Raw genomic sequence first — 12784 nt, 5'->3', positions numbered from 1 at the left:
ATTCTAATTGAAAGCAACATTTACACTACGTTTTTTATGCTTAATGCTGTAAAGCTTTTTGGTTTAATCTATTGTATAAAATGCTATATAAATAAATGTGACTTTACCTGACTGGAGTGCTGAATTGCAAAGCTTGTGCAAACATCCACATTGCTAAGATCAGATGCTTTCTTAACTACTGTTTTCTCACTATTGTCATTTTTGTTGTGTTTATTTTGTTATTGTAAGGAAAGCATGCAGCTCATACTGTATTTACATACTCATCTAAATGAATTCAAACTACATTTTTACCCCTAAACGAAGACCTTCATTGGGTATATCATGACCTTTATATTGAAGCTAATTTGAAATAAAGGTTTTATTTTATTTATACAAATTGGTTCAACAAAGTTATACATCAAAATATAAGAAGACAGTAAGCACCAAAATACACATTTGCTGATTTGCTTTACATGACAAGTAGGCCTTTAAGATGTTTAAAAATTTATTTAAATTTATTTATATTTAAAAACATCATTGTAAAAAAATAAAAACATAAGACAATTAACAAATACATTTAAGAACAATTCTAAACACTACATACAATAACTCCAGAACTTCAGATTGTATAATTGTTTTTTTAAAAGTCTGATCCAAATAAGGATGCAAAAATGCAAATGAGAAATGCAAAAAATACATGTGCAAAAAGAAATATATGTAAGATAAAAGACTTCTCTATATTTATGCATGCTAATCAGCACAGTCATGAGACTAAAGACCTGTTAACACCAAGAATGATAACTATAAAGATAAAAATAAAGATAAATATTACAGTCCACATTAATGGATGATAATATTCTGTTTATTATAAGTGATATGCTGCAGTTTTGTCATCTGTTGTTTTAAAGGTGAAGTATGTAGTTTGTGCGACACTTGTGGCACCTAGCGGAATTAGAAAGATAAAGCATATTTTCAAACAACCTTGCCAACGCCCCTTTCGCAAGTTGCGCCTTCCCCAGCTTGAACATCACAGGTCTTATGGGTGCTTGTGAAAGCATGTCTCAATGGGTAAATGTTGGCTATTTTCAATAAAAGTAAATATTAGGAATACTTTAAGCTGTGTTGCTATGTGTCATGAGGAAGTAACTGAAGAAGCTAATTCAAACCCGAGCACCTCGCTTATAATAAACCCATCCAACATATCACTTTAGATATACATACATATTACTTAAGAATGGGAGAAAGTCCAACGTGCAATATGGCAGAATAAGTCCCAAAATTAGTCCCAAATTTTGGCTTGCGCTTCTGTAACCAAAGCTGAATGTCTTTTCCCATGTAATGCGTCAGTCATTGTCCCATCCACTCCAGCTAAACACCCTTTGGCTTCGCCTGCTACAGTAGCCATGTCCCAAACTCACGCTATAAGTTGAGCTGGAAAGAGATTGATGGATCTGAGCAGAATGCTCTCATTGTTTTAATGGTGCCTGAGAGGCTCAATATTTACACTTTTGGGGGAGATAAACCCATGAATGACATACTAATAGTAATCAATGTACAATAAACTGGGTTTAGAGAATGTATCTTATATACTTAATCTTTGAAGTTGGGTGGATCCTGATTGTCTGTTAATGGGTTTATCGTTAATCAGCTGGGAAAAGTCATTCTGAAAGTGATTCCAGTGATATCGTTGCTCTGCGTCATTATCTTCATAGTTGTGGTGTGGACTTCATGATTCTCAGATGAATCATGATCATTAAAACTAGTTATAGTTACCATCCTTGGTGTGAACGGAAATGCTTGCATATTTAAAGCCATACTCTTCTGACATAATATGGATACAGATGTTAAAGGTTGCAGAAAAAGATGACATAAATTGGTTTGATGGCATATGATGTTTCAGAAGGCAGATGTGTGAGAGGTGTCCACTGACTCTGACCATACAGAGCTTTTCCGTGACACCACGCCTGCTGGGCCCTTCAGCGTGAAGCCCAGCGGTTTCAGCATATCCAGCAAGTGCTTGCGAAATTTCACCCCTACGAAAGCATAAAGGACTGGGTTGACGCAGCAGTGTAAGTAGGCCCATGTGGAAGTTGCTGTAAGAGCTACATCCAATGCTGTTTTGCTCTCACAAGATGTTTGGTTAATGGGACTGACAGTCACATTAAACAAATTACTTTGTATGGTGTCAACCATGAGGGTGATGTTATAAGGCGTCCAGCTGATGAAGAAGGCCAGTACGAGGGCTACAATGACACGGATGGCCCTCTTCTTCTGCATGCCCTGAGAGCCACGTCTCAGCCGCAGGAGGATGCAAGAGTAACAGAACAGCATCAATACTGCTGGAATAGCAAAACCCAAAATATGGTAGAGCAGACGAGTGGCAAGCATCCAAGATTCACGATCAGAGGAGTAAAATGGAACACATTCTGTTTTATCCTGACGTCTGCTGTCCTTGACGGCCACAAGGAATTTCCAGTCAGGAATGGACAGCAGAAGGCAGAAGAGCCAGACCATCAGGCAGCAACAGTGAATCACCATGGGCTTTTTACGAGAATACATCTGGACTGCGTGGACGATGGACAGGTAGCGGTCAAGACTGATGCAGGAAAGCATGAAAATGCCACAGTAGAAATTGATCTGATGGAGAAAGATGTGAGAATGAGAGAAATTCTTTCTTAAAGCAATATTCCTGGTCCAGTACAAGTTAAGCTCAATCAACTGCATTTGTCAAAAGGTTCTTTAAATCATTAATACTACCATTAATAATAACACTTAGGCCTACTATTTTATTCAATTTATATTCTTTCTTTTTTTTTTAAATTTGTATTGTGCTAGACCAGCGGTGTCCATACTCGGACCTGAAGGACCAATGTCCTGCAGAGATTAGCTCCCACCATCTGAGTGCAGTCCAGTGCCCCCAAAAAATATAATTAAAAAACACGCTAAGTATTGTAAATAAATTATATATTCTTAAAATAATTATGTTAGTAGTAAAGCAATACAAATGCAAACGGGCGTTTTAAAGGCAGTGTAGGTAAAAAATTTTTTAACAACTTTCTTCCAAATTTGTTTAAACTTTCTATATATTTCAATGCATAATTAAAATGTAAGTACTCTGATAAAAAGAGTATAAAAATCGATTGACTCTAGACCGTTTAATCTGTATTAAACACAGCTCATTATTTCCATTCGGGACGAAACATAGGATTGGCTTAGGCGGCTGTCACTCTCTCGCAACCATGGCAACCACCCTTTTGCCACACATGACCTGCCCACTTGCGCGCGCACGTTTGATTTGGGGAATTCAAGAGGAATAACGTACCAAACAATGGCAGAGAAACATCAAGCAGAATTCTCTGTACCGGCCTATGCAGTTACTGAAGGCAAACCGGGCAAAAAAAGGAAGACGGTAACAATACAAGAAAAGGCAAGGAACAAAAACATTTTGGATAAACAAAGAAATAAAACAAGAGTTAATATCGGCGTGGCTTTCCAGCGATGGCGAGAACTGAGGGAACTCAAGGGGCTGAAAAGTGACTCGTTGATGGCCTTATTTCTGCTGGACAGGTAAATCTTTCTTTTTGTATTTTAATCGTACATATTTTTTTGTTTATTTTTTCATGAAGCATGTGTCATTAGCACACGTAGCTGCGTAATATAGCTAACATAACATTACTTAGCGAGCCGTAGTAGAGACGATAAATAATCTATAGCCTAGCTCAAGATGATGGCTATAGTGTTGAATTGTGCATAATTTTGCTTTAGATAACTAAACACATGTTTAACAGATAGTAGGCCTAACGTTACTCCGCATCTAGGAACTTTTCTTAGAACTATATTTACCCTCTGTCTAACTCTTTTACCATGTTCACTTGTAAGTTTACCTGCACGTTTTTTTCGCCTTTGTTTTGTTTTTATATTCTCTACCTATGTTTACTGATGTCTTTATCTTGTATCTGTGTGTGTTGTACACACTTTGTTGTATGTGTGTGTTATTATTTTGTGTCTGCAATGCAGTTGTGAGTTGATATTTGTGTGTTTGTTACTCTGTTTATCTGTAATCAAGACATTTTATAAATGTGATGTAATTGTTGTGTTGATTTGTATAATTTGTTTTATTAGTTATGAGAAAGACATATCAACGTCCACACCATTGAAAAGTGGATTTACAATGCCACCACCACCTGTATCCACTATTGTCTCGGAGTCGCTTTCTGACCGGTGAGACTTGTATGTTGTGTCGTTCAGTGAACAAGTGACAGTTTTTATAACTATCAACATGTTTATCTGTTTTTATTGTCATTTTTCACAGTGTAAATGATGGTAATGGAAAAACGTGTATCATGCAACCTGTTTTTAGCTTTGCCTTCTACATAACTAGCTCGTTAGCGATTCAAAAAAATATATATTTTAAACTTTACCAATATCAATATGCTAGCTTGATTAGTGAGTACTAAAATACATCTTGTTTGTTTATCTTCATAATTATAAAGTTATTTTTATTACATGTGATTCTGACATGATGTCATGCACTGTGCTCCTTCCTCTCCGCTCGTCTCAGGTAAATAATGCGTCTTCCAGCTCAGTGGTCGGAGTCGCGCGTTCATGTGTTTTGGGGGCGTGGCTTTGGAAGGAGCCCAGAAGGGAGGGGGTGGAGTGAATAGAAATAATGAGCTGTCTTTAAAACAGTCGTGAGAGGTCTACAGACACTCGATTTTTATACTTTCTTTTTCAGAGTACTTACATTTTAATTATGTATTGATATATAAATAAAGTTTAAACACATTTTAAAAAAAAAATTTTCATACAGTTCTTACCTACCCTACCTTTAAGTTTAGAAACATTTTGAGTCACACCTCCCTTGCCTCACAGTGGTTTGGTCCACCGCTGGCGGCGCCGGCGGAAGAGAACAGTTCTTCAGACAAGTTAGTTAGTTGAGAAGAGTTCCAGTAAGTAAGCTGTCAAGGATATTTTATTCAAAAACATCGGATGAAGTGATTATTTTATCTTTAATACTGACGATGAGTAATTAGTTATAATTATTAGTGATGGGCAAATCGAGGCTTCGTGAAACACTGAAGCATTTGAAGCAAATGTGCCGTAATGTGTCGAGGCTTCGAAACAATCTGACACCCGTCTTCATGGTGACCCCTAGTGGTCAGAACAGTGTAAATGCAACAAAACACAGGCCAAGCGTGCATTAAAAATACCCTTTAACAAATGTATTGCAAAATCATTATTGAAAGTAAAATCGATCAAATGCAATTAACTAATCATCTAATACGATTAAATATAGAGTGTCAGTATAATATGTGTTCTTTTATCAATTTGCAGTTCTTGTTTCTCTGTTCCATGGCTCAAGCTTAACAGGCCAATAAGAGATTAATAACTACCATTATTCATTTTAATTATTCTAATGTCTAATTAAAACATCTACAAATGTATAAAACTGATCAGAGATCAGGTAAAACCCATAGACACTTGTTCAATAGTTCTCAGTGAATCTACATGATTCATGGGTTCACTTTATCATCGCCCTCTATCGGTGAACCATTGAAATTTCGAACTGTTTTGAAATGTTTCGAAACAGTGATGACGTAATGAAGCCTCGTTTACTAAAATCACGTGACTTTGGCAGTTTGATACACGCTCCGAATCACTGATTCGAAACAAAAGATTCATGAAGCAGTGTTTTGAGATCACCCATCACTAATAATTATATATAACCAGTGGCGTACGGGACACCCCCGCAGCCCCCGCGGTGCGTGGGGGCCCCCACCCTATGATGGGCCCCGTCGCAGATTCACCTATTTAGGCTAGACAACTTTATAGCCTTTGCTTTTTTTTTTTTTTTTTTTTTTTTTTAGAACTGAACTCAAATTGACTAAAGATGAAAATAAAGCATCCAAGTGAAGCCCAAAAATCCAAGCAGAAGATCATAGAAAATAGTGCTAAATTACCACAAAAGGGGGAAAAATTCATCACTGTTGTTTCCAGCGCCGTTTGTAAGGTAGGCAAGACAACAGCAAGCTTTGATGCGCTGTGTTACTGTTAGCGGATGTGTGCCGAGACAAATGAATATGTTCGGTCTTTGCTGAGACATTATTATTGTTATTTATATTATTATATATTGCCCAAACATTTACCCCATCGCCAGCTCTGATAATGGTCAGCTACCGGAATGTCTGAAGTTCTTTTCCAAATGTAGCCTAGCCAATAAGTCTAGTTATTTCTTTATTCTTTTACTGTAACTACATGCATTTAGTTTAGGCCTACATCATTTGATGCACCGATCGAAATTACTGAATATCACAGACTTGCGGTACGCCACTGTATATAACTGATGATTTTTTTTCTGTAAATCTGTTTTAGTGATTATAATGTTACCTAGCTTGTTTGCAAAAGTTTGTTGGATACTAAGTCACCCACACCAACAACAACTAACATTGTGATACGAATATGTGAACTGCAATAAGGCTAATAGATTTACTGTTGTGTGTTGGGTTTTGTTCAATGTGTATTCATCGTATTTTGGTGACTTGGCTGTAAACAACTTAAAAAATATTGCAATAAATAAATGATTTTGAAGAAGAATATTTTGGCCAATTTAGTCAGCTTTTTCATTGACCCAAAGAGAAACAATGAGCATAATGGCACAGTCTCCATGCTACAATAATAGTAGTAGTAAGGTTTTCTTCTGTGTAACAAGGGTTTTTTTTTTTTTTTTTTTTTGCTTAATTTAACCCATAAAAATTCATTTTGTTAGTATAAATTAATGCATTTATGTTGATTCAGCAATATTAAATAATATTTTTGACCATTTATTTAGATGTTATAATTTTTAGGTTACCAGTGTGAATGTCTATAATAGAATTTATTGTAATTCATTCAGTTCTATCACTGAATATAGGCAATAAAATTGAGAAGCAATGGACCAATTGATTTTATAAATGTTACTGCCATAAAAACTCCCGCCAAAACTTCTTGGCCTCAGAGATTTTGCCCACCTTGAACAGAGCTCCATTCAGTTTGCAGAGCGCTGTGCCAAAGATCCACCCCTTCACTGCCTCTACAGCCCAGAAGGGCAGCGTCAGCAGCAGCAGAGTGTCTGCTAAGCACAGGTGAAGGATGAAGATGTCTGTCACGTTCAAGCTCACCCTTTTCTTCCACATTACCACCAGAACCAGCCCATTTCCTACCAGCCCCACTACCAGCGCCAGAGAGTAAAGGACCGGAATAAAAATGGAATCAAAGTGCATGCTAGACTCCTGATCACACACAAGTCCTTCACCACAGCAGCCGTCTTCATAAATCTCACTGTAGCTGTCATTGTAATCAGCAGTAAAGCCAAGGGCATCCAGTGTGAAGGTCATCTTTGTATCAAAATTCATTGTCTGCAGAGAAACATATATTAGAATTAGTATCTATTTCTATAATTCAGTATAGCATGTATTTATTTAGTTAGCTATACAATAATTTCATGAGTGTCTATGATTAATCAGTGTTTTAAGTGTGAGATGTTAAACTAGTGAATGTGCTGTTTTGTGTTTGGCAGCATTTTGTCTGAATGTGCGATTTAAAGTCTGAGGGTAAAGTTTCAATTTAGCCTTACATTTTACTTTGCTGAAACAACGTGTTTTGACCAGAAGGGGGCAATGATGAGATATCATGGCAGACACAAGCTCAAATTAAAGGGGTCCTTTGCCCAAAAATAAAAATGTCATCATTTACTCACCCTCATGTCGCTGTATGACCGTGCGACCGTGTTTTTTTTGCTTCTATAGAACACAAAATAAGATGTTCTGTCTTTTGTTTGTTTGTTTGTTTTGTCCATAAAATGAAGGTAGGGTCAAATGTTTTTTGAACCCCACTGACCTTTATTGTATGGACAAAACAATTTAAACATTCATAAAAATAGCTTCTTCTGTGTTTCTCTGAAAGAATTTTTCTACAGATTTGAAACAAGATGTAAATGATGACAGAATGTTGTATATTGCTGTATATATTAGGAATCATTCAGAGCCGTTTCATATATTCATATCTTTACAGGAGCAAAATTCAGGATTTTATAAGTGAAGTTACAGCGGCTTTTGCAACTGAATTTTTCAAATCAGGTGTTTTCATATTCACAGATTATGTGAATCACTCAACTGAACAGATAAGAGAAAATGAAAAACCACATTGGCCACAAAGCGCATTCATCGCTGATGTCTATCTGTCATAATGCAATTCAGATTCTTATCATTGATGAAACTAAGCTGAATCAACTATGACCTTCAGGTTTGTTGCTGATGTATCAGTCTTACACCTTCCTGAGTGGACGTTCCTAGTAAAAGCACCATTTCATTGAAAATGAGACTGGGTAGTTTGGGCACGCTCTTAAAAATAAAGCTTCTTTATTGGCGTCAATGATTCCACACTCTAAAAAAATCTGTAAAAATAGGGCACAATGTACTGTAATAATATAATGGAATTTTCCATATATATTTTTTACAAGTGTAGAATTTTGAACTTCATTGCGTTGTGTTTAGGGTAAAAGGAATTGTCCGTAAAGTTGTCGTAAAATAAGTTGCCAGTACTTTTTCTGTTATTTTACAGGTATATTTTTGGAACCTTTGCATTCCCCAAAAAGTTCTTTTATAGTGAAAAACATTTCTTTAGATTATTAAAATGTTTTTCACACTAAGAAAAGATGGCGCTTTTAAGAACTGTGCAATGAGCGTTTTTTGTTGACCCTAAAATGTTTGCGATAACCCCCCTTTCAAAACTTATAGTGTCCTGAACCCTACGCTTTATGCGAAACCATGTTATTTACAATAATGTGCTGAATGTCTGTAATTGAAACCTGAAAACTCTAGAGGTGATATTTGTCACCCCCTGGTATTTCCCCTCATGTATCATCATGCAGTTGCAATAATGTCAGTCTGTTTAACTTTTAATATCAAAATCTTAAAATCATTCATTGTAATTGTAATCAATTGTAATCATTAAAGTAATTGGAAGTAATTCGAAACACACAAAAGCGAAATGCACAAAATATTATAGCAAGAAATAAATCCAATAATAAATAAATAAAATTGGTTGATCACTGATCATCTTCAAATGTAAAATTAATACAACAATTAAACATTCATTTGAGCAATGATACAATGTGACCGATCTGTGGTTATGATGGATGGAGATCACAACCATAAAAGAACAAGGTCTGGAAGGAAGAAAACGTACCTGTGTAAATGTAGGACTCGCAGTGGTCGAGAGGCACTGAAATGATTGACACATTGAGAGTTACACATTAATAGACCTTAAGGTCACGGCATGCAGATGAGCAGAAGAGAGACAGAGGAGGAGGAGACAAGTGGCAAGGGAGCACCAGGGTTTAAAAGAGGAAATATGATAACGATCAGTTGCACTCATTCACAATTCTATTTCAAATGTTCATTTTGCCTTCTCAATGAAATGTGATGCTCTGGGAAATGCAGAAATATGATGCATGATAGGCTGACAAACATTAATGGTTCATTACATTAGTTATTGTTTGTCATTCTTCTAGATTATGTTGTCTAGCAAACTACAACTACAGAGAAATTGTAATTGTAGTTATGTATGCTAATTGACAATATTTCAGTCTTATGTATATGTAATTTGTAAGTCTTTTTTCAACATTTAAATCATAAAACAATAAAATCAGACCAGCTTTGATATTTTATCACCAGTTATCTGTTTTTGTGTTACAAATATATCAAGTTTATGTTTATTTTCCATCAGTATGAAGTTGCTGATTTTGTAAAAGTAATTCTTGCAAAGTAAAACTTCTTTTGTTCCATCATGTTTCATCCTTATGTCACAGATGCTCATGCAACGGGATGTTTTTTTCACACCTTTACACCACGTCCTGTTCTTCAGTTTTTTTGTCATTCTCACTTGCACACATCGCTGCTCACGTATATTCATTTGTACTTTTTGTTATCTGGTTTTGGTTTTCTACCTTATAGGTGCAGAGATTTTGTTAGTGTCAGGTTACTTGTCACTATTAGTCAAGTGAAAGCTACAAATGAAAAAGTTTGAAGGAGAATAGAGAAGAGAAATCTGGCAGAGTACTTTTATGTAAAAGAAAAGGGAACTGGGAGATGATGAGCATAGATATAGAGAGAGCTAAAGACAGATCAGATGTGCGGTTCAGATAAAGAATGGTAATCTTGACAAAATATTCAATTCTTAAATAGGCAGTAGGCCTATATGTCAAATACAGTTGAAGTTGCACATGGGGATAAGAGGTACCACCTGTCAATTTTTGTTGTACTTGCAAACCTCATGACCATAGAAAACAGCCTCAGACCTTAAAATACCAGCCCACACCAACCAAAAACTTCTCATTGGACTTTTGGGGCAACATTCTGTTATGTAAGTGACATAAGGAAATGTCACCTCTGTTGAAAAAAACAGCATATGCTGTTTAGGCATGTTTTGAAGCATGGCAACTGGTTTGAACTGGTTTGTCCCCTTAACATTCCACTGTACCACCCGTGGTACAAATATAATTCAAAAAGAGACATAGGAATGCTTTAAGCTGGTCTTTAGTTGGTCATGAGCTGGTTATAAGCTGGTCCTGAGCACTGTAAACAAAAATGACCGTGATTTTAACAGTAAAAGACTGTAAAAATGCTACGGTGAAAAACAGTTAATTGGTTTACAGAAAGTTTCCGTACTATACGGTGAATAACTGTAATAGATCTAACGGTACATTTTAATGTAATATTACGATTAAATACCGTTAAGCATTACAGTTTTTGGAAGTGAAAAATAAGTCATTTTATAATTTACAATGAAAAAACATAAATTGGCATTCCCACAATGCCCTGCGTGACATCTAATGTTGTTAAATTAATGTTTATTGCATTTTTAAAATTTCATGTGTGTTACCATGATGGTGTTTAGTGTTTGTGTGAATGACACTGTTCACCTTCTATATATTAGTATTGTCCTCCTCAGCTTTTGGAAAAGCTGCTTGTGATGAACTTTGATTCATCATGTGACTCTCATCACCACTGTGTTTGGTGGTTGTCAGTGTATTACAAAGGTACAAAACAGACATTAGTACTTCATTAGGTTGGTAAATTAACATTATATCAGTTAACGAAATGTTTTTTACTGTAAATTTGACAGAATGTTGTTACAGTTCTGGCAACCACAGCTGCCGTTATTTTTTTTTTTTTTACTTCTTTACAGTGGCTTAGGACCAGCACTTGATCAGCTTAAATCAGCTCATGACCAGTAAGGACCAATTAAGGACCAGCTTAAACCAACTCAAACCAGCTGCTATGCTTCAAAACGTACCTAACAAGCATGTGCTGTTTTTTCAACAATGACTTTAGAAATTTTCATTCTTGAGTACTTGAGTAAATATAACTCTAATGCTGCAGTTCCTATAGGCAACAAAGCCGAGATGTCTGCAGGACATCTGAGTGTGTCTCTGGCCAGAGAGCCATTCTTATACCTTTTTCTTATTTGCTATTTTGCAATACTTAGCCACTTCAAAGTTCACCACATCTGTTCCAAACAATCACCTGGCTCCTTCCCAGAGGAGGAAACCCTCCCCATGACATCTTCACTTCATTTCATGGTAATGATTTTATTCTTACAACCACCTGCAGTGTCCTGGAAATACCCTAACTTGGCAAAATACTTGGTTCACATGACCTTCTCCAGTGCTTCTGACCTTGTGAAAGTTGTTACAGTCATGCAGGCCATAAGGTTTACAAAACACTTCTGGCTTTTTAATTATTCAAACTATTTCTACAATGGTTTTCTTATCTGATTGATAAAACATTCCAATATGTTCAAAGCCATTTAAAAAGACTCTTTAAACATACTGCTGCCCACACTGTAAAAATTATTTTCATGATTTGTACCGCAACATTTTTCTTTTGTCAAATCAACTTCAATAATTAATGTGGTTCAGATAACATCATATTTTGAGTTTCTGTTGATTAAATTAATCACCTTCATTGTATTAACTCAAATTTTTTATTTCAATGAATTCAAAATTTTAAGGCAACCAGGTAACTTACTTTTTTTAAGTTAAACCAATAATTCTTTTTTACAGTGCACTCACCCAAAAATGACATTTCTACCATTTACTCACCCTCATGTCATTCTAAACCTGTGATTTTATTCTTCTGTGGAACACAAAAGAAGATATTTTGAAGAATTGTTAGAAACCAATGTATTTTGGTTACCATAGGGGAAAGTTGTACCCCAAGTAAGGATAGTTGTAACAGACAAAGCTTAGTGTACTTACTAGTTGTTCTTCCTGCCAGTATAAAGAGACTTGAACCCACAACCTTTGGGTTACAAGTCCTACTCTCTAAGCATTAGGCCATGACTGATCAAAATTCAAAAATATTTGGAAGATATAGCTGAAAATGATAGCAAAAGTAAATATCTTATTTGAAGTTAATTTTTCATCTCAGTTTTTAGTGTTTATTTAAAATGACTGCTATCATTTTAATCTCCAATCACAGATAATGCTTAGCTAACTAGCAGAAGACACATCAGGTTAGCTATTAACACTGGCCACTAGCTATTCTAGGACATTAGTGATGTCATTCACATATAAACTCAGCAAAAAAGAAACGTCCTTTCACTTTAAACTATTTTTTTCCCCAGCAAATTTCTTGAAAAGTGTAAATATTTGTATGAACATAAAACAATTCAACAACTGAGACATAAACTGAACAAATTAGATGAACAGAAATGGAATTAGTAGCAGTCAGATTTACCAGTTCTTGCTGTGAAATGTGCTCCA

At 35.7% G+C, this 12784-nt stretch overlaps 1 protein-coding gene across 4 annotated transcripts; it reads right to left on the bottom strand.

The window, feature by feature from the left end:
• Positions 1 to 362: 362 nt before the first annotated feature.
• On the bottom strand, positions 363 to 12784 carry cxcr3.1 (chemokine (C-X-C motif) receptor 3, tandem duplicate 1). 4 transcript variants are annotated; one of them, XM_067403673.1, is made up of 6 exons: positions 12759 to 12784; positions 12122 to 12155; positions 9205 to 9240; positions 7715 to 7757; positions 6987 to 7373; positions 363 to 2616 (listed from the first exon to the last, which is right to left on the bottom strand). In XM_067403673.1, the coding sequence occupies exons 4-6, from the start codon at positions 7718 to 7720 to the stop codon at positions 1876 to 1878; spliced, it is 1134 nt and encodes a 377-aa protein (XP_067259774.1). In that variant the 5' UTR covers positions 7721 to 7757; positions 9205 to 9240; positions 12122 to 12155; positions 12759 to 12784; the 3' UTR covers positions 363 to 1875. The 4 variants fall into 4 exon arrangements, with proteins under 4 accessions (XP_067259774.1, XP_067259765.1, XP_067259747.1 ...); XM_067403664.1 differs by lacking the exons at positions 7715 to 7757; positions 12759 to 12784 and having other exon boundaries at positions 12122 to 12140; XM_067403646.1 differs by lacking the exons at positions 12122 to 12155; positions 12759 to 12784 and having other exon boundaries at positions 9205 to 10288.

The sequence above is a fragment of the Chanodichthys erythropterus genome, chromosome 2 (genome assembly GCF_024489055.1).
Source record: "Chanodichthys erythropterus isolate Z2021 chromosome 2, ASM2448905v1, whole genome shotgun sequence".
NCBI lineage: Eukaryota > Metazoa > Chordata > Actinopteri > Cypriniformes > Xenocyprididae > Chanodichthys > Chanodichthys erythropterus.
This window is presented reverse-complemented; position numbering and strand designations above follow the sequence as displayed.